At 42.7% G+C, this 27,265-nt stretch overlaps 6 protein-coding genes across 10 annotated transcripts in view; 3 read left to right on the top strand and 3 right to left on the bottom strand.

Moving 5' to 3' along the window:
• Window positions 1-4,560, top strand: part of LOC125765944 (uncharacterized) — a 36,663-nt gene extending 32,103 nt beyond the window's left edge. For 3 of the 4 annotated variants that reach the window (XM_049431512.1, XM_049431503.1, XM_049431495.1), the window contains one exon: window positions 124-4,560. In XM_049431512.1, coding sequence (XP_049287469.1) covers window positions 124-762 — 639 coding nt within the window. In that variant the 3' untranslated portion in view covers window positions 763-4,560. The remainder of the gene's footprint in view (window positions 1-123) is intronic. The other variant, XM_049431521.1, reaches the window with a different exon arrangement.
• A 2,557-nt stretch (window positions 4,561-7,117) lies between these two features.
• LOC125766068 (uncharacterized) lies at window positions 7,118-13,287 on the bottom strand. Its single transcript, XM_049431659.1, has 4 exons — window positions 12,724-13,287; window positions 10,564-11,842; window positions 10,237-10,489; window positions 7,118-10,038 (listed from the first exon to the last, which is right to left on the bottom strand). The coding sequence occupies exons 2-4, from the start codon at window positions 11,605-11,607 to the stop codon at window positions 9,692-9,694; spliced, it is 1,644 nt and encodes a 547-aa protein (XP_049287616.1). The 5' UTR covers window positions 11,608-11,842; window positions 12,724-13,287; the 3' UTR covers window positions 7,118-9,691.
• Window positions 13,288-13,855: 568 nt separating this feature from the next.
• Window positions 13,856-22,452, top strand: LOC125765992 (regulator of nonsense transcripts 2-like). 2 transcript variants are annotated; one of them, XM_049431569.1, is made up of 3 exons: window positions 13,856-14,332; window positions 18,897-21,830; window positions 21,908-22,452. In XM_049431569.1, the coding sequence occupies exons 1-3, from the start codon at window positions 13,862-13,864 to the stop codon at window positions 22,232-22,234; spliced, it is 3,732 nt and encodes a 1,243-aa protein (XP_049287526.1). In that variant the 5' UTR covers window positions 13,856-13,861; the 3' UTR covers window positions 22,235-22,452. The 2 variants fall into 2 exon arrangements, with proteins under 2 accessions (XP_049287526.1, XP_049287530.1); XM_049431573.1 differs by lacking the exon at window positions 13,856-14,332 and having other exon boundaries at window positions 18,056-21,830.
• On the top strand, window positions 16,841-17,781 carry LOC125766150 (probable phosphomevalonate kinase). Its single transcript, XM_049431847.1, has 2 exons — window positions 16,841-17,022; window positions 17,094-17,781. The coding sequence occupies exons 1-2, from the start codon at window positions 16,925-16,927 to the stop codon at window positions 17,572-17,574; spliced, it is 579 nt and encodes a 192-aa protein (XP_049287804.1). The 5' UTR covers window positions 16,841-16,924; the 3' UTR covers window positions 17,575-17,781.
• Window positions 22,453-22,543: 91 nt separating the features above from the next.
• On the bottom strand, window positions 22,544-25,054 carry LOC125766102 (E3 ubiquitin-protein ligase Hakai). Its single transcript, XM_049431727.1, has 3 exons — window positions 24,305-25,054; window positions 23,087-24,224; window positions 22,544-23,023 (listed from the first exon to the last, which is right to left on the bottom strand). Exons 2-3 carry the CDS (start codon window positions 24,075-24,077, stop codon window positions 22,830-22,832), a joined length of 1,185 nt encoding a protein of 394 aa, XP_049287684.1. The 5' UTR covers window positions 24,078-24,224; window positions 24,305-25,054; the 3' UTR covers window positions 22,544-22,829.
• A 93-nt stretch (window positions 25,055-25,147) lies between these two features.
• LOC125766093 (carboxypeptidase N subunit 2-like) lies at window positions 25,148-27,249 on the bottom strand. The gene is made up of 4 exons (XM_049431697.1): window positions 26,919-27,249; window positions 26,056-26,851; window positions 25,809-25,978; window positions 25,148-25,739 (listed from the first exon to the last, which is right to left on the bottom strand). Exons 1-4 carry the CDS (start codon window positions 26,934-26,936, stop codon window positions 25,224-25,226), a joined length of 1,500 nt encoding a protein of 499 aa, XP_049287654.1. The 5' UTR covers window positions 26,937-27,249; the 3' UTR covers window positions 25,148-25,223.
• Between the last annotated feature and the right edge of the window lie 16 nt (window positions 27,250-27,265).

The raw sequence follows: 27,265 nt of genomic DNA, 5'->3' as shown, positions 1-27,265 counted from the left end.
CCGCTACCAGGCTCACGATTCATCAATGGTTCGCGTAAGCATGGAACCTTATTAACGGTGCGTTTTGCATTCTTATTTTTTTGTTGTCCTCCCACCCAAAAAAAAAACCCAACCAATTCACAGGTTATCTGCGCATTCTGTTTGCGTCGCTTCTGGTCGACGGAAGACCTGAGACGGCACATGCGGACGCACTCCGGTGAGCGACCGTTCCAGTGTGACGTGTGCGATCGCCGATTCACCCTCAAGCACAGTATGCTACGCCACCGGAAGAAGCACACCACTGGCGGTGGCAATAGTTCACCCACCTCATCCTCATCCTCCTCCGGTCGGCGACATACCGTTCGTCGCCCAAACGATCAGTCGGACGGTAGAGCAGGTAAGAGCAACGGACACGCAGATCCCAACAGCGGTTCCGATCTTACCGATGACGACGAGTATGAGGACGCGGAGTGCTCCAGCCCACCGTTATCTAGTCGGCAACAGCAACAGCAGCAGCAGCAGCAAGATTATAGCCACCGAGTACCAGCCGAATGTGGAACCAAAACCACCACTGCGGAGATCCAAGCGGTTCCAGCATCGGCAGCCATCATCGCAGGAGGGAAGCGTTACAACCATCACCATCACTTCCAGCACCACAGCCAACAGCAGCAGCACTCGGAGTTGATCGGTAACCTGCTCGGCATCAGCGACCAAGGCATCTTGAGCCGGGTGTTGCTCTCATCTGCCTCCGAAGCTGCCAAGTTACTCGGTGTCGACAAGTGACGTGACCGGTTTAGCCAAACAACGCAAAACCCGCACTTACACTTACCGGCGTGTGACATTCACTTGCTGGTTTCGCACTTGCACAGAAACGCACCAAACCAGCAAAGGAGGAGCAGCTTAGTTCCCGACGATACTCGATGGTAATGTGCATTCCACACACAAAGATGGTGCCTGGCGGATTTCGCATATGTTTTTTTTTTAAATTAATTTTTGTTATTAGAGGTTAAACAAGTCGTTCATATAGGAAGAAAAAGGATTCAAAAGCATGCTTCAATATCCTTTACGTTTTCATAATTATTTGTGTAAATATTTTGTTTTAAAGAAACAGCTCCTAAGATAAATGTTGGAAAAAAGATAGAGATAGATAGATACAGCAAGAGAGATAAAGAGAGAGAGAGGGATTTTAAATTTGATCTTTTAATTTCAATTAAGTTAGAAAATCGGAAAATGCACTCGCGTAGCATACGACATTTTCCAAAAGCATAATCAAAACTACATATTACTTATATTTATACTACAACTACTTATAATACCTTATGAATGTAATCCTACAATTTATTTGATTTAACATAATCGTAAAACAAAAATTATCTTTAAAACATGCATAGCCCAACTAGAAGAGTTCCAGTTCAATTTGTGTTTTGGCATTCAAAACCTCAAGAAACCTGCCATTGCAGGTATGTCTTGACAGTATTTAACCGTTGCTGTGTAAAGCCACACTGCTATATAGCACTGCAAAAAAGGATTACAACTTTGAAATATTTAGTTTTCTTTTTTTTAGTACTTTTTTCATTGTTGCTTTATTTTAACCAATGTGCGGATGCGCGTACATTCTTATTTACTTATAATGGAAGGAATAATTTATAATACGCATACAGAATTATTTTGTGGCCAGATTTTGGGAACCGAATGTGTTTGTAGAAGACAAAGTACGTTGCAAATGTTATTGGATAGTGCAAGCACACAGGTTAGCCATAAAAAGAAGAAAAAAAGCAAAAGCTATCGAGAAGTGTACTAGTGACGCATGGATGAGAGTGAGTCCTTTTTAAGGAGTTTTTTTTTGTTTATTTTTTTTTATCTTGAATTTTGTCAATACTGTTAAATATTTATTTTGTTCGTTTCGGTTTTAGTGGGATATTACTAAGTGGTTTGCTTCTTACCACTAGGCGCGTACTTATAATATATTTTAAAAAAATCTGAATTTACTCCATGAATTATTTGCGAATATGTTTAGTGTGTTTAAGAGAATTATGGAAACATCAATGCAGTGTTTAGGACGCTTCAACAGTTGAGTAGCCCCGTGTAAATGGAATGAGTTATTTTTTACTAAAAGTGGCAAGATGAATAGGACCAAATCACTATAACGGAAACGGATTATACTGAATATGATTTTTTTTGTACCGCTAATGCTATCAAAGTGCCTATAAAAGTGTATATGTACCAGAGCCAAGCCAATATAATATGTTGCATGTTTTACGTTTCACGTTCTCGATTTTGAGCCGCTTCCCTCTCTGCCATTTTTAATCGTGATTTAAATTTGATTTGAAACGATCAAAACAGACTACTTGAAAGGGGGCGCAGAGCGGGGAGTAGACAGATATGATATTGGGTAATGTTTCCCGCGTGTTCGAGCCTTATGTATTAAGAAAATAATAATTTGCTTTGCCTTGATAGCATGATTTCAGTCCAATGGGTGGTGCGCGGTGCACAGGAGCGGAAAAAGGTTGTAAAAAGCAATATAACCTTGTTTTAAATGAGTGTTGTGTAGTGTGCAAGGACGCTACTACAAACTACCAACTAGCGATATATATAAATAGATTTTAGGATAGAAAGCAAACGGGAAGAATAGATAACATTTTCATTACGCACGCGACATACATGTGTTGCGTTGTTTTATTTTTAATTTATAACTTTATTTAATGAGTCATGAATATAAAACTGACAAACAATTCCACACACACACACACACACACACACACACACACACGTACAGTACTCTCATGCACCAAATGTCCTCAGCAAAAGGGAGGTAAAGATATCCGTTTTTAGAGAGCCAGAAACAGGACACAACAAATTATAATGTAATATTAAAGACAAACAGCGTTCAATAAACCGCTTTGAATGGAGAAGAGGGAGAAAACAGTACATGGAAAAGGAAAGATGAACATTCTTCTCTTTATATGCCAATACGAGCCAATACAAGTAACGAATATATTAGTAAGGTGGTAAAGGGAGTGTGGAAAAAAAAATACAGCAATACGACCAAAGGTGTTACTGCAAGAGTGTGGGGGTGGTTAGGTGAGGCAAATGTGCTTCGACTGCTTGAAAACCCCTGTGTACATTGGGACGGTTTGCAGGCGCGTCTGAAGAATAGCATGGGCCAAGAAGACTTGGAAGGGACGGAGGGGAGGGGAAGGGAGAGGAAGAGAGGAAGGAGGATGGAAAAGAAGGGAGAAGTACACATTCCGCCTCGTCTCTCTTCTGTTCTCTTCCCCTGTAGCAGTAGGATTGCAAACGAATGCAATATCACTTATATCAATCTATTCAATTTGATGTGTTTACTATTAAAATTCCTAGTAGCGAACGAACCTAACGAACCGTTGCGTGTGTATGCGTGAATGTGTGAGTGTGTACTGAATGAGTGAACGGGTCTTGTGTAGGTGCGGGAATAGTAAATTCTATGCTTTCACTAGTTAGATGCTGCGAAACGGCGAGCGAGAAAAGGGGTAGTAACGTTTAGTAGCTTTTGTTGCAGGAAGCATGTACTAAGAGGTTTAAAAAAAACGTTTGTTTCTCTCTTCTATAAATTATTCAGTATAACAAATTGCCCAAAGATGAATGTTTTGCTCTTAGTGAGCATATTGCTTAGAGAGGGGAAAAAACAATGAAGATAGGAAGAAACGGAAACCATGGTGGGACAAAGAATTCACTGCAAGTGCCATTAAAAACATACAAGAAGAAAATGCAAGCAAAAAAAATGCATTATAAGAAGAAACATGCTAAACACAACCACTCTACAAATGATGATGGACAAAAGAAAGAGCTTGTATAATCTGTACCTATAAACCATTTACCAATTAATAGATGTGCAACGAATTGGAAAGATATATACAGAGCAACTCCTCCGTAGCAAGTTTGTCCTTCCTTTGCTCATTTTGGGACACGGTAAGAGGGTTTGATGGTCGGAATTGGATTGAAACCTTGTGCAAAAAACTTTAATCTCTTACAGTCACACCGACATTATTGAAAAATGGTGGCAGTCACAATCTAGCTTGTAACGTTCCCTTATGTTTCGTTTTTGTTTGGTGGCAAAGATGGCACACTCAACAGACAGAAAGTGTAAAAGACCGAAAGAGTGTGGTACCGTGGGCTGTACTTTAATTTATGCCTTAAACATTGTGTTCAAAGCGAAACAATTAAGAAACCATCCCCCCCCCCATCCCGCGTACTAGTTGGAATCACGGTAGAACAAGAAAACGTAAAAAACAGAACGCAATGTGGAAAGTGAAGAAAATACGATATATTAATAATTAATGACACAGAAAGACGGGCCGATGCAGCATCTCACATTAATGGAGTTAGGATCTAGTTGCGTAAGAAGCCGTTGTCGTAGTGCGTATTGAGAACATGAGGAAGCGGCAATGGTGTGTTGAAAAAACAAAAAGAAAGAAGAGAAAAAAGAAAGCTGTTTGTAACACTTACGTACATACCACACAACCATTATCATATTCATGACGCTATTTATGACCCCCCCCAAAAAACCGAATTAATAAAAATAATCTAAAACAAATGAGGAAATCCTCCAAGTGTTACGGTGTGTAGTTTCATTGCGTCCGTTTGTGATAGAGAAAGAATTAATGACTCTGAATCTCGATTTTGAACATGCATGAATCCTCATTGATTGATGAATCCTTAGAGTTTCGGTAGCGAATAATAAAGGATTCATGAATCTTTCGGGATTCATTTGAATTTATGAACATTGATTAATATTTTGGGAGTCGGCTCATGATTTGAATGACTCTTCACTAAAGATTCATATGAATGACTAAATGCAAGAGGACGGACTCTCCTGTTTGCTGTTTAAAATTCAAGGCACGATTTTCATCCGTTCTCTCCAATTATTCGGCTTCGCGGATGACATCGACATCATCGGACGGACATCTGATTGAGGATCAATGCGACGAAGGCAAAGTATCTTCTTGTCGGAGACTCTGACCGTGATAGAGCCAGACTCGGGAGCAGAGTATCGGTTGATGGCGAAGATCTCGAGGTGGTAGAGGAGTTCTGCTACCTTGGTACGATCATAGCTTCGGACAAAAACATGAGCTCCACAAACTCCTGCGATCGAGTAGACACACCAGCAACACACGAAATGTACGCTATATCGCACACTGATACGTCCGGTAGTCCTCTACGGCAGTGGTCCCACACCTATGGTCCGCGGACCACTTGTGGTCCCTTACCTTTTTTTGGAGTAATTTTGAAAAAAATAAAAATTGATTTATTTTAATAATAACTGGTTGAAATAAGTTTCTTTTCATTCAAATAATGCTTCAAATAGAAAAATGAATAAAAAATCAGAAAAAAAATTTTAAAAAAATTTCAACTCGAAAATTTCATAAGGCTTACCCCTTACGATTTTTTTGGAAAATTTTGCAAAAAAAATTAAATTGTTTTATTTTAATGCCAATGGGTTGCAATGAGTTTCTTTTCACTCAATTAATGATTGAAATAAAAAAAAGAGTGAAAAATAATGAAAAAATCAAAAAATTCAAAAAAATGAAAATTTACTAAGGGTCATTTTTGCACCAAATTTTGCCTATAACTCTGTCGGTATCCAACGGATCGCCAATCTTTAACCTGTGGTCGATAGATGGCATCAATGGCTACATTTTCTTCTTGGACGGCCATGCCCTCAGATGTCTGTGCCAGAAGTTATTCGAGGAACCAAGTTCCTTACCCTGTTTGAGAAAATGTAAAATTTTTCTCATTTTTGCACCAAATTTTGCCTATAACTCGATCGCCAACGAATCGCCAATCTTTAACCTGTGGTCGATAGATGGCACCAATGGCTACATTTTCTTCTTGGACAGCCATACCCTCAGATGTCTGTGCCAGAAGTTATTCGAGGAACCAAGTTCCATACCCTGTTTGAGAAAATGTAAAATTTTCTTCATTTTTGCACCAAGTTTTGCCTATAACTCGGTCGGTATCCAACGGATCGCCAATCTTCAACCTGTGGTCGATAGATGGCACCAATGGCTACATTTTCTTCTTGGACAGCCATGCCCTCAGATGTCTGTGCCAGAAGTTATTCGAGGAACCAAGTTCCTTACCCTGTTTAAGAAAATGTAAAATTTTCTTCATTTTTGCACCAAGTTTTGCCTATAACTCGATCGATATCCAACGAATCGCCAATCTTTAACCTGTGGTCGATAGATGGCACCAATGGCTACATTTTCTTCTTGGACAGCCATGCCCTCAGATGTCTGTGCCAGAAGTTATTCGAGGAACCAAGTTCCTTACCCTGTTTGAGAAAATGTAAAATTTTCTTCATTTTTGCACCAAGTTTTGCCTATAACTCGGTCGGTATCCAACGGATCGCCAAACTTTAACCTGTGGTCGATAGATGGCACCAATGGCTACAGTTTCTTCTTGGACAGCCATGCCCTTAGATGTATGTGCCAGAAGTTATGCGAGGAACCAAGTTCCATACCCTGTTTGAGAAAATGTAAAATTTTCTTCATTTTTGCACCAAGTTTTGCCTATAACTCGGTCGGTATCCAACGGATCGCCAAACTTTAACCTGTGGTCGATAGATGGCACCAATGGCTACATTTTCTTCTTGGACAGCCATGCCCTTAGATGTATGTGCCAGAAATTATTCGAGGAATAAAGTTCCTTACCCTGTTTGAGAAAATGTAAAATTTTCCTAATTTTTGAGCAATGTAGCAAAAATTTTAAATGTGATATATTTTGATGGGAATTTGTTGCAATAAGTTTCTTTTCACTTAAATAGTGCTTTAAATTAAAAAAAGAATAAAAAATCAGAAAAAAATTTTCCACTCGAAAATTTCATAAGGCTTACCCCTTACGATTTTTTTGGGAAATTTTGCAAAAAAAATTAAATTGTTTTATTTTAATGCCAATGGGTTGCAATGAGTTTCTTTTCACTCAAATAATGCTTGAAATAAAAAAATGAGTGAAAAATAATAAAAAAAATCAATCAGCATCTGCATCCCATCAAGCAACTCCAAATAAGCACGGTTATCTATCGGTATAAAAGTAATGTTTTACATTGAATTAAATCGTGTCCTTTTCTCAACATTAAATACAGATTCAGAAACAGTAAAACTTATTTTTCTCATTAGAAATATTGCGTCTCAAAAGCTAACGCAAGCACGTTTTTATTTTCCTATGAGCGACTTTCACTTCGATTTTCCTTTCCATTCCTTCTTTTTGATGTGTGCATAATACAAATGTAAGTCTTTGGTTTCATCACGCCTACAGTACTACGGATTGTGATCTGTGTCTCATTTGAGGGTAGAGCTCAGCCTGAAGTTTGCCACTGTCTGATATACAACGATTCAATGTTTTTTTTTTGTTACTGCTATAGATATTGGTACTATCGTCTATAAGTTCAGTTCAGCGCTACAGCACGTTTTTGTTGCGTTCTGCTGCTGCCTTACGGGGTACTGTGGATCCGTCATTAGGGAACATTCTGAGATTATGAGCCTTATATTTAAACGCTTTCCCTCCTTCCCGTTGCAAGCACTTGGTTTTGTTTGGTTACAATGTGTGTGTTTTTTGTGTGTATCTTTCTTCACTTATTTATTCAATGTTGTCTTCTAGTCGCTTCCGTACGTAAATTAAGCGAGATATGCTGCGACTATACCCCAGCGTACTTAACGCAATTCTTAATCCATTATTGTGCTACAAAAACAAAAAACGCTCTACTAAAACAATAAAGATAAATACTCAACAATGCCCTCTAATTACCCTAACTGTAAGCCAACCGATTGAAAAAAAAGGTGTAAAATATTTTAACAAAAACCATGCGTAGGATTGGAATAGAATTTATAACTCTGTTGACATTGCTTTGGAAAATCGTAGTACACTGGACTTATCCATATGATTCTGCTAAAGTAAAACGAATTAGCTACGAAATGTGAAACAGTTCGGGTACTAACGGCCTCACTAAATCACTTGGAAGATGTAACACGCGCTTAATGTTTTTTTTTCGTTTTCATTTTTCTTGCCGTAACAGATCTACTGGTGTCATGTACTTGGCTATAAATGACCGGTGAATGACCAGAGCCGCTTCGCACCTACATCGCCAGTTCGTCCCTATCTCTAACACACACTTTATCCTTCACCCGCCCTAAAACGGCCTTTTTGTTGTTGTTGTGAGTACATGTTTTCAAACGTAAATCCCCAATTTGGTAATCATTTGATTCGTTTTCAGGCCGCAGTGGAATTAAGGGATTTGTGCCACACAAGATGACAGTCCTACTGGAACTAAGATGTGTTTGTCGGTTTACGGCTATTGCTTTTTTTCTTCTTTTGTTTCATTGCGAATATCAGAACAAGCGCAACCAGGGAATGGTTTGCGGTTTGTACAGGGGGGGTTTTTCTTTGTACGACCTTACGCTAGGGGCACTTTTGTAACGCTAAAGCCTATTTATCATTAAAAGCTCTATTTAATAACTAAATTATTCCCTCTTCTTCTCACTACTAGTTAAACCTCTTTCTCAGGCAGTTTGTGATGCGCTGCTCGAACTGCTTCCTGCGCTATAAATGTAAGGCTTCGTACGGATGATAGGCTTGTCCGCGGTTTTTCATTAATTCCACTGCAGATTTGTGTATTTGTGTTGTTTTTTTTCTTTTCTTGCTAAAATTATACCAGTAGGCCTGCAAACTGAAACCCCAGTCACAAAAACTTGACACGACTTGACGGCAAAAAAATTGTGATTTTGTTTTCCAGTTAGATACAGAATTTAATTACTTAAATGAAAACCATATTACTGTTACCGGTTAAAATTGAAAGGTGAACATTTGTTTTTTTTTAAAGAAAAAAAACAATTCTAAGCTGTACGCACACCCACTGCAAATTCCTAATCTCACGGCAAATAGTAAAAACGAAAAGTGCGCGAAAAAGTCTATCGTCTATACAAAGCTTAACGTAAATATTCGTTAATATCGCACCTATGAGTATATAAAGCGGGGGGGATTATAAAAATTAGTACAGACTGATGCCAGCTGTTCACCGGCAAAAGGCAATGGCAGTGTAGCCTTTCGTAAGAAACACTGTATCTTATTAATTGGTTTACTTAAACAATTGGTTCCAACAGTAGAAACAGAGTGGAAACTCAACTCTAGTTGCAGCTATTACACTGCAACTCAACTCATTCAAATTTGTTCTATATTGTTTATAAATACAAGATAAACTAAGTAGGGAAATATTGATGAAGCACACCAACAGGGGGCGTGTAAAGGGGGAGGAAAAAAAAACAACATAATTTTGACCAAATATATCTAGGCTGGTAAATGGTCAATTTATGTTTTCCATCATTTGTGTGTTAGTTTAGAGGAAAAATTAAAAAAAACTGAAAAAAGCTCCATTGCTTTAAGGCTCAACCGTTCAGGCTAAAGCATCTTGAGTATGTAACAAGGATAAAGGTAAGAGATAAGAGAGAATCAGAGTGAAAGAGAGATAAAAATGTTACGGTATAGTTTTGTTTTATCGAAGGGTGGGTGTTGTGTGCAATGGAAGATCCGAGATAAAGTTTATTACTATATATTAATGGATTTCGTGAACGCGACTAGTTGTGAGGAGTGAACCGCGTCACTGAGCATTCGATAGAATAATGATCCCATGGTGATACGGTTACGAAAAAGGGGGGAAGAGAGGACCGAGCTTTCCGCAGCTTTAGTGCACAAAACGTTGTCCTCCCTTTGCAGCACATTCTGCCCTAATACTATTGCTTTTGTCTATTGCTTTGGTGTTACCGTTTCGGTTTGCAGCAGTTTCCTCCTCCTGCATTTCGTAATCCTCCGCCGGCGCAAGCACCTCCAAAGGTTCATCCTCCAAAGGTCCGTTCACAGCACCGGCAGGATCGAGATCACAATCCTCCGGCACATCGAAGTCCTGCGGATCGAAGGTGGGCGGCTGCTTGAGCAGTTCGAGCCGTTCGTGCGGAGTGCGCTTCTTGCGAAACTCGTACACCAGCGGGAAGATGTGCTCTATTGCAGCTTGCACGTAGGCCACACTGGCAGCTGTGGGAATGTTGGGAAAATTATGTTTGTCAGGTAAGTTTACCCATTTCCTCGTACGGCCTTACTTTACGTTTGTTCCATTATAAGAGCTTAAGAATATTTTTTTACCAACACTAACCACATGAACACTTCTTTTTATGCTATTTGACGTATATCAAACAAAAAGAAAAAAAAACATCAACAATTGCTTCCACTTACCGGTAACGGTGATACTTCCAGTGGAAAATATTTTCAGCGTGGCACGTGGCGAATGCAGCTTGTACGTAACGCCGGGATGCAGTTCCGGCTCGTAACTAGCGTCCTGTTTGTACTTCTCCGAGAAGTTGACGATTTTGATACCCCACGGCATGGCACAGGTGCCGAGTACGTTTACGATGCGAAAGTTCCGCAGCCGCACATTGAAGCCGAGCTTTTGCAGACAACGCGAGTAGCGACGTGCTGCCACTTTGGCCTGAAATTTTCGAAGCACAATAATAACACAACTGGCAGGCTGGTGTATAAAAGCTTTTACCACGTTTACCGTACCTGATCTTCCGAAGTCGCGCCGGTACAGGTGATTTTGCCCGACGACCAGATTGAAGCGGTCGTGTAGGGGCGACGCAGTTTCATCGTCACCATACCGTTTTCACGCCGAAACTCAACATTATCACCGTTCAGTGCGATATCGTGCAGGTTTAGATGGCACCGAACGCTAAAGGAGCAAACGACATTGTTGATTACGATATCAATTTCCGGCTCCGGTTCGGCATCCTGTTCTTCGCCAGTTTCCACCACGGTTGGCAACGGTTCGTTCTTTGTTTCGGTATGTTCCATCTGTACAGTGGCTACCGTTTCACTGGTAGTAGATCCATCCGGTACCACCGTACGATGCGTTTCCCGTTCATCGACATTACGCAAATCGGCGTGAAAACTGTTCAACGCGTGCTGCGTGTTGATTGAGGCATGATTGGTTGGTGTGGTGGTGGGTTGCTGACACTGTCCAACAGCCGCTGGCGTAGTGACCGGAGGATCAATTGCATCCCACACACAATCGGTCGCGATTTCCAACGGCTGTGCGGTCGATTCCAGCTGGCGAGGTAGCGGACTGAAGATCTCATCCAGCGCACTAGCGGGCGGATCATCACATCCGCTCGGTGTTAGAATGTTAAATGTACTTACACTAGACGTACCACGATTTGTTCGATATTGTTCAGTTCTGTGATGATTGTTGCTAATGTTATCGAGCGTCGGTGACGCTACAACGACAAACGCACCGGTGGTATTGTTGCCGCGATGCAACAGCGTACCACCGGGTGCATTGTGATGGTCTGTTTGCAGTGTGTGATTAGGCAGCAGGTGATGAATGAGCGTTTTTGAAACGGGCAGGAACGTTTTCACAATACCGACACCACTTCCTGAGGATGGTGTGCCCACTAGAGCTGTTGGTGTGCCGGTGCTCGTCACTGCCGTACTGCTGGCACTTCCATCCGGCGCACCGGCATTGCTGGAACCGCCTGTCAGGCCGTTCATGAAGGTTTTCTGCTGTAGCAGAGTAGCAGCCATACTACCTCCTTGAGAGGTGCTATGCATCAAGTGGCAACAATCGTTATTGATTCACTGGACTGTGTAGAGTGCTCTATGCTGCGCCGGTGTATTCGTCAATTTGCACTTTCCCCTTCGGCCGGGCTATAACGCTAGTCTGATATTTTTTTTTTCGTCGGCTTTGATTGTCCCTTAATATTGCTCTCGTTTTCGTTGTTGCTAATTTTCACAACAAAGAAATAAAAAACGGGAAGGCCACTCTAGGCTTTGATAGATGATCGCTCTGAAATAGATAAAAAAAAATATTGTAATTCTTTCAAAAAAACCAATTGCTATGCACAGACAACGTTGGTTTCAACGAATTGAAATCTAAACAAATGAGTGCGTATACAACACCTTCTCCACTGATAATCGCATTCGTACTGAGCGTAGATTAAGATCAGCCCCTTACGTAAATTAGCGTATAAAAAGGCGAATCTCGTAGCTAATGGCATATATGGTTATTACAAGATTCTTGATGGTGGCGTATTTTATTTACATAAAACAATGGTATATAATTATTGTATACAAATAAGATGTTAAATAAAATATTCTTTTTAAAATGCCTCTTTATTTTATCTATCTTAAACGGTAAAACCGCCTATAGCGGTTTAACTGATTAAACAACGATCGCTTCGTGAGTTTACCAGCCTGTATCTGAATGACTCATACAAATTCTATCAAAATTCTCGCTCAGAAATGTCGGTGGAAAAAAAACCCTGGCAGAGATTGAATTTCCTTACGAATTAATCCACGAAAATTCGTGAGACATTTTATTAGTCATCAAGTAGTTGAATATCTATCAAATGTAGATCCTTCGCATCTCTTAGATATGCGTCATAAGATAAAACGGAATTATGAATGAATACGAAAAAAAATGCACCGTATATGCCGGGGACGTTTCGTGAATCTTTCGTGCAGGAAATGTGTATCAGCAATGTCTCAAATTCTAATCGGTTTTACGCGGGGCAAGAGAAGGAAGGCGTTTAATGAATAACAGTATCCTCTAAAAGATCATCATACCCACAAAGAACCGTGTCCGTTCATTCGCGGAAGGGGAGGAAATACAGGAGAGAAAAAAAGCAATTGTAAATTATGTGAAACCCTTTGCAAGCAGGTACTTACTATGGTGCGATTGCGGTTCGGCGCGTTCCGTTGATGTGTGCGAAGTTTGCTCAACAAGAAGATGATACTTAACAGGTTAACAGGCACTACTTTCCCGTCTATTGCAATCCTTCCCTATTGCAACCAGCGTTCCAAATGTGTGAACCATTTGTGGCACGGAATCTGCACGGCATGTGTGTGTCCTTTCACAGTTGCTGCTCTGGAGTTTAGGCTTACTGCTATCACCCAGCCAGCTTCCTGCTTTATCTGCTATGCAGTATTTTCGATTGGCTCGATTTTCTCTTCCCCGTTCGCAAACCGTGTACGCTCGTCTGCCTTTTTGTTACATTCAATTACATTCGGCAGGTAGGCAACCTATCGGCAACGATGCGCGGACGGGGGTGGGGAGGAATGCGTCCACCAGCTACGGAGCACGGAACGTTCAATAAATCGGTCGCGTGTAGAAGGAACCATTGAAATCGACCGGAAATATTGCTAAAAGAAGGACGCTCACAACTCAGCCATTTTCGTGCTGAGAAATAAGACTGGGCTGTCAGGACCGTCAATCTGCTTCGGTCGGGTAGACTTGGGTAGCGTGCGTTTATAGTACCATTGTACTGGAGTTGACAAGAACAGACATATATGAAGACAACATATGATTTGATAATTTATGAATAATTTGTGTTTATGGAAAAAAAAGTTTAAAGAAGTGAGGATTTTCATTGCAAATGCTTTTAATAAAGCATTGAAAGCTGCCACAAAAGTATGTTAAACTTGATGAGTAAATATAAAAAAATTAATAAGAAATTTTTAATTTCTAGCGTCTTATGGCGTTTGACATACTTTTGGCGGAAAAACGAATCGCATAGTTTCGATTTCCAGGAATGGAACATTGTGTTTTCTCGCTCTGCCTAACCCACAATCAAAAGTGACAGAGTGAGACAAATTTCGATTTTGCACGTGGGCATTCATCTTGCGGTGCACACGCAGTAGCCTATTGAAACTTGACTGTTAGTCCCAAATTCATTGGAATTAGAAACAGGTGAGAAAACCAAACCATTCGAAAGCTTAAAAGTAAGTGTTGATTTTTAACCATCAAGTTTTAGAGTATTGAAGAAAACTTTCTTGTGTGTTTTCATTAGCGAACGACAAACGAATAATGGCCGATAGTGAAGATGAAGATTTTAGCTCCGACGAGGAGATTGCAATGACCGATGATGAAGGCACTAATTCCGATGAGGAGTTTGCAATTGAATCTTTCGTCATCGCCATTCAGGACCGTTACAAGCGGAAGGCAAAAGAGCGCCAACAGAACCAAGCACCAAAACGCCCAAGGGAGACAGATTTCTTCCGATATGACTCGAGTTTGAAGAAAACGACGGCGTTTGTACAGCGGCTGAAACAATTCAACGCCCAGAAATTGCCATCACTGATGCAGGACGTGTCTAAATTGAATCTGACGAAATACATCTCGAAGATAAGCGCTGTACTGGTGGAAGCTAATCTGAAGATGAGCGACATCGGGGCTGTGCTGACGCTGTGCAATCATCTGCATCGGCACTATGCCGACTTTGCGCCAACGCTGTTTGAGAACTGGCAGAAGTTGCTGTTGATTAAACCGGGTGAGAAGGTGGCGAATCCGGCCAAAATGCGTATCAATTTGCGATTTTATACGGAACTGATCAGTATGGGCATCATTGCCAACAAGACGGGTCTGCCGCTACTCGGTGCGTGCCTTACCGCGCTGGTGAAAGATGATATGCAGAAACATGTGAATCTGTCAATTGTACTAGATTTTTGTACGCACTATGGAGATGAGTACGCAGGCTTAGTGCCAAAGGAAAAAGCTTACCTGGCAAAGAAGTACGGCATTGCAATACCGGTATCACCGTTGATTTCACTAAAAAAGCAACTTGAATTGCGAAATTTGTTGTGCGATTATTATCAGTCGTTAGCAGAACGTTTGCGATCGGACCACAAGCACCTAGAGCTGATGAAGAAATCGCTACGGATGATGCTGGGGATGCGAATGGATGATGAAGTGAACGCAAAGTTTCACGAATATATTGAACAGCAAACATTTTACAACACGCTGCACGCATCGACCAACACGTTGGCAGATCAGCTTGGTGAAGTTATGCCACCGCTGGAAGAACTGGAAGAAACGGGACCATCGTGCGAAGAATTCGACGAGAAGTTGGAATTTGAATACAAAGATTGGTGGCGATTCGAAGACATGGAATTATTTTATAGCCCGCCCTATCTGTGCCAGAGTATGCGAAAGCTGTCCTATGATACAGAAGAATACGAAGATGCCGAGGTTACAGGGCCCGGAGATCGCAGTTATTCAGGAGATGCAGGAACGACAGTGGATCAAAAAGTGGCCAAAGAAGAAACATTGAAAGAGAGAGTGAATTTAGGAAGTATTCGCGTCGGTGGTGGAAACGGCACACTGAGGAATCGCAGTAACCAGCGCAGCTTCGAGGATATTGTGCATAATCTGCAAAAGTGTGTGAACCTCGAAGTGATCGAAGATGCAGCAATCTACTTCCTGCAGAATCTGAATACGAAAAGTAACCGGGAGCGATTGGTAAAGGTACTGTTCGAAGTTCCGCACACCCGACTCGATTTGTTGCCGATGTACGCGCGTTTTGTCGCTATCATCGATCTAGTATCGCCTGACGTGGCCCACGAACTATGCGAGATGCTGAAGAATGATTTAAAGTACCGTCTGAAGAAAAAGGATCAAATCAACATCGAGACGAAGATCAAGGTAGTTCGTTACATTGGAGAGTTGGTAAAGTTTGGCATTTACAAGAAACCGGAAGCGTTGTTTTGTTTGCGCTGTTTGCTGCATCACAACGTTGAGATCACATGCGTATTTCTGGAGGTGTGCGGTGTGTATCTATACAACTGTCCGGATAGCCATACGCGCACCAACGCTTTCCTCGAACAAATGATGCAACTGAAGCTGAACACCACGATGCCTGACTGGTGTGTGCAACGGCTGGAGTATGTCTATAATGTGGTCAAGCATCCGGAACTGTTGAAGGACGATCCAACGGAACGTCTCCGCATCCATACATACATCCATTGCCTAATCGCGGATAAACTCAACATAACGAACGTCGACAAAGTATTAGAAGTGTTCATCGGTCTGAATTGGAATGATATGGTAACATACCACTATGCCGTTTGGTGTCTGTCTCGTGCGTATAATATTCAATATCATCTGATTCGTTGCCTAGCCGACTTACTGGTTGGTTTAAATTCGTACCAGGAACGGGCCGTAATGCATGTTATCGATACGGTAGTGAAAGATATTTGGGCAGGATTGCGTGTACGCGATAATAAGCTAATACAACAGCGCGTGGCGATGGTAAAATACTTGGGCGAAATGTATAAGTACCAGCTGGTGGACTCGGATAAAATTCTTACAACGCTGCGCTTGATCATTTCGTTTAGATTTAGTTCTCGGCAGAATGGATCGATTACCGGTCCACCGGAGTCGTTGTTCCGGTTGCAGCTTGCATGTGCGCTGTTGGATACGTGTGGGCAGTACTTCACCACCGCTAAGGATCGTCGTCAACTGGACGAGTTCCTCATTTTTTTCCAACGGTACTACTGGTACATGAAATCCCATCCGTATTTTACGGGCAGTAATGCTGGTGGAGTTGGAGCCGCAAATAGGGATGAAAAGTCAGTTCATGGCGCTAGGCTGAACGGGAAAAACTTGTTTCCAATTCGTTCGGATCAGATGTACCGAGAGTGTTTGAGGAAATTGAGACCAACATTGCAATTATACATTAGTTTTGAGCAGGCGAAAGACGCAGTAAGAAGTACGTATAGTAAGAAGGACACGGTGCACAACGGCCAAGGACGGACAGCACGATGCCTTGAAGTTTTATTTAAATCGTTTTCTCCATAATATATTTATCAAATCATTGCAATCAATTGTTGCCGAATAAAAGAGCATCTAAATAAATGTCGTATCTATATGTGTCTCATGTTTTATACTTCATTATTACAAAAGGTCAAAAATATTTTTTCAATTTAAAAAAAACAGTTAATATGATCTGGATTCCATCATGATGTTGGGAGTTGTAAATATTCCGACTGACCGGCGAGGAACTGTCACAAGATGACAACACTGCATCTCTCAATTCCAGTGGAGAAAGCGTCTTTATTTAGGTAAGAATCAATTGCAGCACAAGGAGTTACTATGGACAATATACCGGTTGTATTGCCGCGAATCATAATCCTTCTAAGTGGCAAACGTAAATGTGGCAAAGACTTCCTCGCGGACGCGCTGTTAAAACGGTAAGCGGGTACACTGATTGCTCATCTCGATCGTTCCAGTTGCGTGACAAAAAACCTTTTACTGTTTGTAGGCTTGGTACGGAAGAAGCACAAATTCTACGCATCTCAGAGCCCATCAAGCGGCATTGGGCTGACTGGAAGGGTTTGGACATGAGTGAGCTGCTGGGTGACGGTGCGTACAAAGAACGTTACCGCAAGGAAATGATCGAGTGGAGCGATGCTCGTCGGAAGGAAGACTACGGTGTGTTTTGCCGTGCCGCCTGTACCGCAATTGACCGTAACATTTGCATCGTGAGCGACGTACGACGGCAGACGGATGTGCGCTACTTCCAGGAAACGTTCGGCCGAGAACGGATACGTACGGTGCGGATTGAGGCAAGCGAAGCGGTGCGTGCTGAACGCGGGTGGCAATTTCAATCGGGTGTAGATGACGTACAGTCAGAGTGCGATCTGGATAACTATGGCTCATGGGATTTGCTGTTGACGAACGAGCACACGAATGAGGTGGACGGACTGTTGGCAACTTTGCAGTGCTTAGCGGAGAACAAATAGAAACGACATCACCTCTAAAGTATCTTTCAAGGAGAAACGAATCTAAAAAAACATGCATTAAGCAAAACATAAACACATGTTAACAAAAAATCCATGATTTCCATGTAGGTTAGTAATAATTTATTTGATATTGTTAGTTGTTATTGGAAATGGTTGGTTTTACAGGACTATAATAAGAAACGGGTATTTTCTATTAAAAAGTTAATATATGTCTGTTTATTCCTTTACACAAAATCACGGCAAAATCGCTTCATATCCAATTAAATGAAAGCGTTGTTAGATTTTATTTATGATTTACAAAACAGCGAGTTTCTGAAGCATTTATTTAAGTATTTAAACTTCTATATAACCATAAAAAGAACAATTATTAAAATCGAGGAATGTTTGGGCCCCTGGTGTTGGCATCTGAATAATCTGAATATTTAAACATTGCGAATGTTTAAATGTTCCAACGTAGATGTATCAGAAAAAACGCTCAGATATGGTCTAGCCGTTGTAAGGAGAAATATTTTAAGCATTATGATAAAATTCCGGAAAATCTATAATCCAAACAATAGAACAATAGAGAAAAATAACCGTTTGCCGCGAAACAATTATAATGACAATACTGGATCTTTCGGCCTGTAGCTATAAACATCATTCATATGGTAAACATAAAAAGGTGAACATAATATAGGAGCAGATGGAAGAAAAATTCCCTACGGAAGTACAAAAGAATTAGTGATATATGGGCTCTATTTGCAGAATCTTTGTCATTTAAGAGCCATTAGTTACGAATTAGATTCACGTATTAGCTAGGCACGCAAAACGAAACGGTACTATATCCAACAAAGCAAGAATCACATAACATAGGTTCCATGGAGAACGGTGCACAAGAAAATGATGAGGTTTTCCAGCCTGGCGCGGGGCCAACTAGCGATGAAAACGCAGAGAAGGCAGAACTGGAAGCGTTTGTGGTCAGCCTGCAGGAACGATACCAGCTGAGGGCACAAGAGCGCCAACAGAACCAAGCACCAGAACGTCCGGCTGAGGAAGATTTCTTCCGATATGACTCGAGTCTGAAGAAAAACACGGCGTTTGTAAAGCGGCTGAAACAGTTCACCGCCCAGCAACTGCCATCACTGATGCAGGACGTGTCGGGATTGAATCTGACGAAATACATCTCGGAGGTAAGCGCTGCACTGGTGGAAGCGAAGCTAAAGATGAGCGACATCGGGGCTGTGCTGACGCTGTGCAATCATCTGCATCGACACTATGCCGACTTTGCGCCAACGCTGTTTGAGAACTGGCAGAAGTTGCTGTTGATTAAACCGGGCGAGAAGGTGGCAAATCCGAGCAAGATGCGTGTCGATTTGCGATTTTATGCGGAACTGATCAGCATGGGCATCTTTTCCAACAAGACGGGTCTGCCGCTACTCGGTGCGTGCCTTACCGGGCTGATTACACAGGATAAGGAGGAACACGTGAATCTGTCAATAGTGCTATCGTTCTGCAAGCACTGCGGCGATGAGTATGCCGGCTTAGTGCCAACACGAATATCTGAGTTGGCAAAGAAGCACGATATGACAATGCCGGTATCACCGTTGCTACCACCGGATCGGCAAAGCAATTTGCGAAATTTGTTGCGCGATTATTACCAGTCGTTAGCAGAACATTTGCGATCGGAGCACCGGCAGCTACAGCTGGCGGAGAAATCGCGACGCAAGATGCTGCAGTCAAAGGGTGAGGTAACGACAGAGAAGCGTGAGCAGTTGGCCCAGCTGCAGGCATCGTACGAGAAACTGCACGCATCGACGAGCGCGCTGGCCGATCTGCTCGGTGAAGCTATGCCACAGCTGGAAGAGCTGCAGGAAACGGGACCACCGAGCGAAGGGTCCGTACTGGATGGACGGGCCGGTGAGGAGTTACAATTTGGCAACCTGGATCCGTGGCGAGACGAGGAAACGAAATCATTTTATGTTGATCTACCCGATCTCCGCCAGTTTCTACCAAACTACTGCGATAAAAAGCAACCGGGCGGGGAAGGAGACAATCCGCAGCAGCAGCAACAGCAACAGGACGATGAAGAAGACATTGAGGATACGGGTGAGCTGGTACCAAATATGTTGGCCGGTCCCCCTATTACAGAGGAAACGCTCGACATGGACATGCCGGAGCTGGACGGGGATCTCAGCTATTCGGAATCCACATCATCACTGCAGGACGAGGAAGATGCGGTAGCGGCAGTGGATCAGGAAGTGGCGGAAGAAGAAACATTGAAAGATGGAGCGAATTTAGGAGGCGTTGGCGTCGGCGGTGGAAACGGCACACCGAGTAACCATGGCAACCGGCGCTATTTCGAGCAATTTGTGCAAAATCTGCAAAACTGCGTAAACCGCGAGCTGATCGATAACGCGGCGATCGACTTCCTGCTGAATCTGAATACGAAAAGCAAACGGAAGCGATTGGTAAAGGTACTGTTCGGAGTGCAACGCACCCGACTCGATTTGTTGCCGATGTACGCGCGTTTTGTCGCTATCATCGATCTAGTATCGCCCGACGTAGCCCACGAGCTATGCCAGATGCTGAAGATTGATTTCAAGTACCATCTGAAGAAAAAGGACCAAATCAACATCGAGACGAAGATCAAGGTAGTGCGTTACATTGGCGAGTTGGTAAAGTTTGGCATTTACAAGAAACTGGAAGCGTTGTATTGTTTACGCTGTTTGCTGCACAGTTTCCAGCATCACAACGTCGAGATGACGTGTGCGTTTCTGGAGGTGTGCGGCGTTTATCTATACAACTGCCCGGATAGCCGTATGCGCACCAACGCGTTCCTCGAGCAAATGATGCGACTAAAGATGAACACCACGATGCTTGACCGGTACGTGCAGCAGGTGGAGAATGTCTACTATCTAGTAAAAAGGCCGGAAGGTTTGAAGGTAGCACGAAAGGAACGTCCCCTCATCCATACCTACATTCGGCAGCTTATATTTAAAGAGCTGGATAAAGCAAACGTGGACAAAATGATACAACTGTTGCGCCGCCTGAACTGGGACGATGTGGGCACATTCAACTATGCCGTTCGGTGTCTGTCTCGTGCGTATAATATCCGATATCATCTGATACGCAGTCTAGCGGACTTGCTGGCTGGTTTAAACTCGTACCAGGAACGGGCCGTAATCCATGTTATCGATACGGTGCTGGAAGACATACGGGCCGGGTTGGAGATACACGATAACAAGCTAGCACAGCGGCGCGTAGCGATGGTAAAGTACTTGGGCGAGCTGTACAACTACCAGCTGGTCGATTCGGATAACATTCTTAACACGCTGTACTCGATCATTTCGTTCGGCGTTAGCCTTTCGCATGATGGACCACCGTCGATTGTCGATCCACCGGAATCGTTGTTCCGGCTGAAGCTGGCATGTGTGCTGTTGGATACGTGTGGGCAGTACTTCACCACCGGTGAGAACCGTCGTCGACTGGATTACTTTCTCGTTTTCTTCCAGCGGTACTACTGGTACAAGAAATCCCACCCGTACTTTACGGGCAGTAACGCTGGTGGAGTTGGAGCCGCGAATAACGATGAAAAGTCCGTCCCTGGCGCTAGGCTGAACGTGAAAGATTTATTTCCAATTCTTATGGATCACATGTACCGAGAGTGTTTGAAGAGTTTGCGACCGAAATTGAAATTATACGCCAGTTTTGAGCAGGCAAAGGAAGCAGTCAACTCGTTGCGTCAGAAGATCTTCCCGGTGGAGGAGCTGGAACGTGTGAACCAGGATCAGGAGCAGTCTAATGGGCAGCACAGCCAGCGAACGACGAGCGATGCACCGGAATCATCCGATCATGAAGATTCGCTGCAATCGGACGAATGTACGTCGGATGCGGGTGATGACATTTCCGAAGGTTACGGAACGAAGCGATCGAACGGGAAGCGGCACACGATGGATGACGAGGATGACGATACGCCTTCGCCACCGATGGAGGGCGTTGACCAGGAACTCGAGGGATACGATGAGGATGATGAGGAAGATGATAATGATGAGGATAACGAATTTTACGGCGATGATCGGGACTGTGAACTGGAGGTGGTGTCCGAACCACCGCCACAGAAGCAACCGGAGGATCTCGAGTTTGAGCGGGAGTTTGAGCGGATGGCCTCGGAGTACTGTCAGCAGCGTGCGAAGGATTCGGCTAAAGTCAATCCCAAGCATGTCCCGATTCCAATTACTTTTCGCAACGAGACGAAGAAAACGTACGACCAGCTGCAGGTAGACCTGAATGCCGTGATGTTTCATTCGAATCGTAAACTATAATGTGTTTATCAAATCGTTACATTCAATTTAAGGAACCTACAAACGTTAAATCCGACACCGTACCGTTCGCGCTGATGATACGCGGAAAGGGCAAGCAGCAGCTGTACAAAACGTTCGAAGCACCGGAGGATAGTTCGCTGGCGCAGTACATACGGGAACAGGAGCGGAAGCTACAGGAGGAGAAGGACAGTGTCAAACGGTTGACGCTGAATATCTCGGAACGGCTCGAGGAAGAGGACTACCAGGAGTCGCTGAATCAACCGTCACGCACGTCGGATCCGTTGCGTATGCGACCACTGAAACCGGCCAAGTTTAAACATCCGAAGGGTGTACCCGATATCGATGCCATCTTTCATTGATGGGACAGCAGGGAAAGGTAAGGATGGAATGCTTCGAGTTCGAATTTTCATCTGGACCGGCCCACGCAGTAAGAAATCCGGCTAAGCTGTAAAAATACATTTAATACAAGCCGTTACAGGAAATGAAAGTGAAAATTCATGAAAATAAAACAAAAAGTTGAAAAAAATTATTTAGTTTCTTTTTTACAAATAAATCTTGTAAGCGATAAACAACACAACTGAGAAGATGATTTTGAATTTTTATTGCACCTTGTAATGCAAATATTGCATTTTATTTATGGGCGTACATCTTCTTAAATAAAGAAAAAAATATAAAAATAAAAAAATAAAAAAACTTTTTTTTTGTTTCTAAAAGTAATATCAGTTCGAAAAAGTTCAATTCATTTTTAATATACACTTTTAGTATATTCTAATGGATTTTTTTTAAACGTTTATAATTCCGATTCACTTAAAGCGTAAATAATTATTTTTATGTTTTTACGTTCCAAAACGTAAATACAGTGTTTCATTGAGTTCATATTTTAGTAATATTTTACATTCCGCACTCTTGAAAATTGAGCGTGAGTTTTACCACTACAGATGAGAAATTTTCCGTTTAGCGATAATACTGACTGGTGGATTGGCTCCAGAGCGTCGACGATATGGAGGGCGTCGTGGATGATTGTATTTGCTGCTGTTGCGGAGATGATGTCTGATGTCCGTACGGTGAGTAACCGGCGCGGGACAGATGCTGATGTGCAGGCGATTGTTGCGATACACCGATCGGCATGTGATGTTGCTGGTTGGAAGCTAAAAATGGATTATAATGTAAATAAAAACGTCAAACAATTCCATCTGTTTCCGTTTGTTTACCGGTATGGCTGGTATTGTAGGAGCCAGAGCTGCCGTAACTGTAGTAACTGTCCCCGTGTTCGCTCTGTCGCATCATTCCGGACCGTGGCGAATTGAGTTGTTCGCAGGAGTTCTTGCGCAACGAGGCTACCCCACCGGAGTTTACCTTTTCCGATAGCAGCTTACTCATCGGCGACAGTTCCATCGGTTGTATCGGGACGGTAGTGTTTGGTGACGGTATAACCAGTGGCTGTATCGTTGGCTGTGCTGGCGGCGCTGGATTTGTCACGTGTCGATGATTAATGTGTGCTTGCAGATCGCGCTGCGATAAATACGTCCGCCGGCAGCCAGTATTACCGTACCGTGTACCACCGTGCGTACACATGAAGACCGTACCGAGGCGCGTTTGTTCCACCCGTACTACTTTTTCGTTACAGCGCGGACACACCTTGAAGGTGTCGGAACGCGCACACCGTAGACAGAACACATGCTTGCACGGTATCATACGACCGTAAATGAGTATTGGATTGTCACATTGATCGCAGCAGTAGATCATCGGATTAAGCACCTTTTCGCCAATTAGGTTCACCTTATGGTTCCAGCTCAGCCGCAACATTGGTTCCGGTGGACCGCGGCTAATCGTGGTGAAGGTGGGTGCTTCCAACTGCGAAATGTCTGCCTCCATGTCGATAATTAATGGAGCGCTACTAGGCGCCGGAAGAATACTCGCGGGGGCCAACGGTTCCGGGTCTGGTTCGGCTGGCTCAGCAACCGCAATCGGTGGTAGTATTATTGCTGGTTTTTTGATTGCAGTAGAATGATGCTTTTCCGGCTGTATAATCAATTCCTTTTCCGGTTCAGATGATGCGACATCCACTTCCTCGTCGGAAGAGATTACACGTGTAGCTTTTTTACCACGACCACGGCCACGACCGCGACCACGACCACGGGTGCCTTTGGCACGTCCACGTCCCCGACCGGATCTTTTTGTACCACAATCATCCGAATCCATGATGCTGTGCAGTGGATTAATAACGCTTTTAGCGATTATACTCTTTCACTCTTATACTGCCTATGATCTGTTAATATCGTAATATCGTTCCTGAAGGTGATGGTGATATTTGAACACAAATTTGCTTTATCCAATGCCGCTTGCTTCCTGAGGAAATGGGTAGGAGCACAGAACAGAATTTAGTACAGACGCAGTTGGGAAAATTAAACAATACATAATATACTCACAAAATACTGTGTGGGTTTGATTAAATGAGCTTTTTTAATTGAAATTTCACTCGCTCCGCACAATCAGATGTCTTTTCTTCTACAGCAAAATATATTTTGCATCTTTATTTTGTTTCCCTCTTGATTTGTTTACGTTTGATTTTGCTTTGTTTATAGTGTCAACGTGAGTACTGGCCATATTGGAATCAGTTGCGCTGCAAGAAGCAAATTTCGTTTGTTAACAACGTAAAATTAAACAGGAAACGTTTAGTAATTATTTAACGCTGTGTTTTAAGAGTTGGCGAGGCGAAATTGTATCGTTTTAAATAAATAATCAATTTAATTTGGGAATCATGTTTTGTATAATGTTCGATCGAACTGTCAAAGTGCTTTAAAAATGACATATAGAGAGGACTTGTCTAGTGTCAAATTTGACACGAATAACAGTTTATTCGTGGGTTACATTTGTGTATTTGTGTAAACTGTTTTAAAAAACTGGATTTGCAATGTGTGTGTATAATGTTTTCAGCATTCCTAGTGCATTGTTGAATGTTAAAATTAAGTAAGATTCGCTGTACAAAACCATGCTACAGAATTCGTTGCAAAACCAACGTTAAGAAAATTGTTTTGAAGTTGAATTGCTTGGGGTTTTTAAAAGGTACACGTGCTTCAAAGTTATTCAGCCGGAATAACGTTTAATTTGTTGCAAGTAATTGAATTAACCGTCAAGGATCTTTTGGAAAGATCTTTTAGGAAGTAGATCTTTTTACAGTTTGATACATCACCGTTGATTTGAATATCCAACAACTGTTGAAAATCAATTCAGATATGCATCCACCGGGTGTAAACTCATAATAAACATAGTTATTATACAATTGGTTAAAAAATTTACTACTGCTGTTATTTTACAGAAAACTCATCTTGTTCATCCTACGGCAGGTCAGGTTTGATAAACAGCAGACGTTGTGCTGTCCCTTACCGATGTATAGCGAACCGGAGATGTAAATCCCAACCGTTGGGTTTTGAGCCTTCGTTTAAGACACACAATTACTAGTCCTATAATGATGCCCAGTCCGACCACGATGCCTACCGACAGTAGCGACAGGAAGATGGCTCCTGGTCGTAGAAAGGCGGGTTTCTCGTAGACCGGATTGTTTGGTCCATCGTGTACTGGCTGATCGCACACCTCGATGTGGATTAGATGCGACAGGTGTAGCGATGTTAGCATGTGCGGTGTTTCGCAACGCGTTTCATCGTCTTCATCATCGTCTAATTCGTTGGAAAAATGTACGTATTTCAGTACTCGCTGGAGGGGACAGTCACAGTGCCATGGATTATCGCTCAGCAATAGTACATCCAGTGCATTCTTATATGCACTCTCGTCCTCGTGCTCTTCGGTAGCACCATTTTCAACCGGTGTTCGTAGGTGTTTAAGATTTGATTGTGATAGATCCAACTGAATAAAAGAAAGCAAAAAGTAGTTACTTAGTAAAGGTGGATACTGCGATATATGATAGAACGTTACCTCTTTCAGGGAGGATATGTGTTGCAGTACTGTCAAGTCAAACACTTCCAGCGCCGTATTGTTACGTCCTATCAATGTTTTGAGTAGTTTCACGTTTTGAAAAGACTCAATCTCGACGGTATGCATTACTGACATACTGCTTACGTTCAACAGAACCAATTGTTCTAGTGCTAGTAAAGGAATGTTTACAAACAGTAGAAACACAGAATTATGACACTGTTTAAATAATTAGTTTCCGTTTACTCACGTTGAGCAAAGTTAAGCACTTCAATAGGGTTTTCAGCAAGGTGTAGAAAATGTAACGATACCAACTGATACACTGCCTGGGGTATCGTCGTAAAAAGGTTTCCTTGGATGTAGAGTTCCCTGAGTGCGTGCATTTCAGCAAACACCGTTTCATCAATATCAGTTAGTTTGCTGTGCGATAAATCGAGGTGTTCCAAATTAACCAGCTGCGCTAACGCCCTTGCCGTACTGTCCGTTAGCTGCCTGAGCGGGTTCCGAGCGAGCGACAGATGGCGCAAGCTAAAGATATGCTCAAATGCATTATCCTGGAGTTGTGTTATCGCGTTCGATGCCAGATCCAGCTCGTCCAACAGCAATGGTTTGCTGCTGCCTGCTTCGCTGTACTGTCCCCGGAACACATCGCTACTGAGTGAATCACCGGACAGCTGGTTAAAGCTGAGATCGACGCGCAAAATATTGGCCGTATCTATAAACAGACCACCGGCTAAACTTTCCAAATTGCAATGTCGACAGCTAAACACCAGCGTCGTGTTGGTGGCAGGCAGCTGCTGTAGCTTGGTAATGTTATTGCCGGACAACGACATGACAATCTCCCGATCTGGATCGGTCGTGACGAATCTTTCCGGCCAGATGTCGATCATGTTCACTAGATTTTTTCGCGAACAGTCGAGCAAGTCGTAACTCAGTACGGTGGACGTTTTATTCGCGATCACGCAGGTGCACTTGTCACAAATGGATAATCCATCTTCGTAAATTTCTTGCGCTCCCGTACCAACAATCAGCAGTAACATTAGTATCTGTGGAAGTAAACGACATGTAAGGCAATTGATCAGCGGCAATGAATAGAAGCAAAGTGTCTCTTACGCTACTAGGTATTTTCATTGTTTCTCCTGTGCGAACAAACCAATACTAATACTTCCAGCAGTTGGACCTCGTATTCCAACTTGGACGTAGCATACTTTTCACCCCTTTCATACTGTGAACCTGATGCATGAGTTCTCCGATTTCTTATCGGAACAGTGCATTATCTTATCTTGTTTGGTTAATTTGTCATCGATAGTATGGCATTGGGTGTGGTGGTGAAAAGCCGTGCCGGGTGTGCTTATTCATGCCGTGTTGCCGAAGCCATGAAACGATAACAAAAGCTTGCTTGCACATTCTTTAAATATGGGAAATTTGCAATGCTGTTTGGGGTTAGCATATGCATTTAG

Source organism: Anopheles funestus, chromosome X (assembly GCF_943734845.2).
Source record: "Anopheles funestus chromosome X, idAnoFuneDA-416_04, whole genome shotgun sequence".
NCBI lineage: Eukaryota > Metazoa > Arthropoda > Insecta > Diptera > Culicidae > Anopheles > Anopheles funestus.
This window is presented reverse-complemented; position numbering and strand designations above follow the sequence as displayed.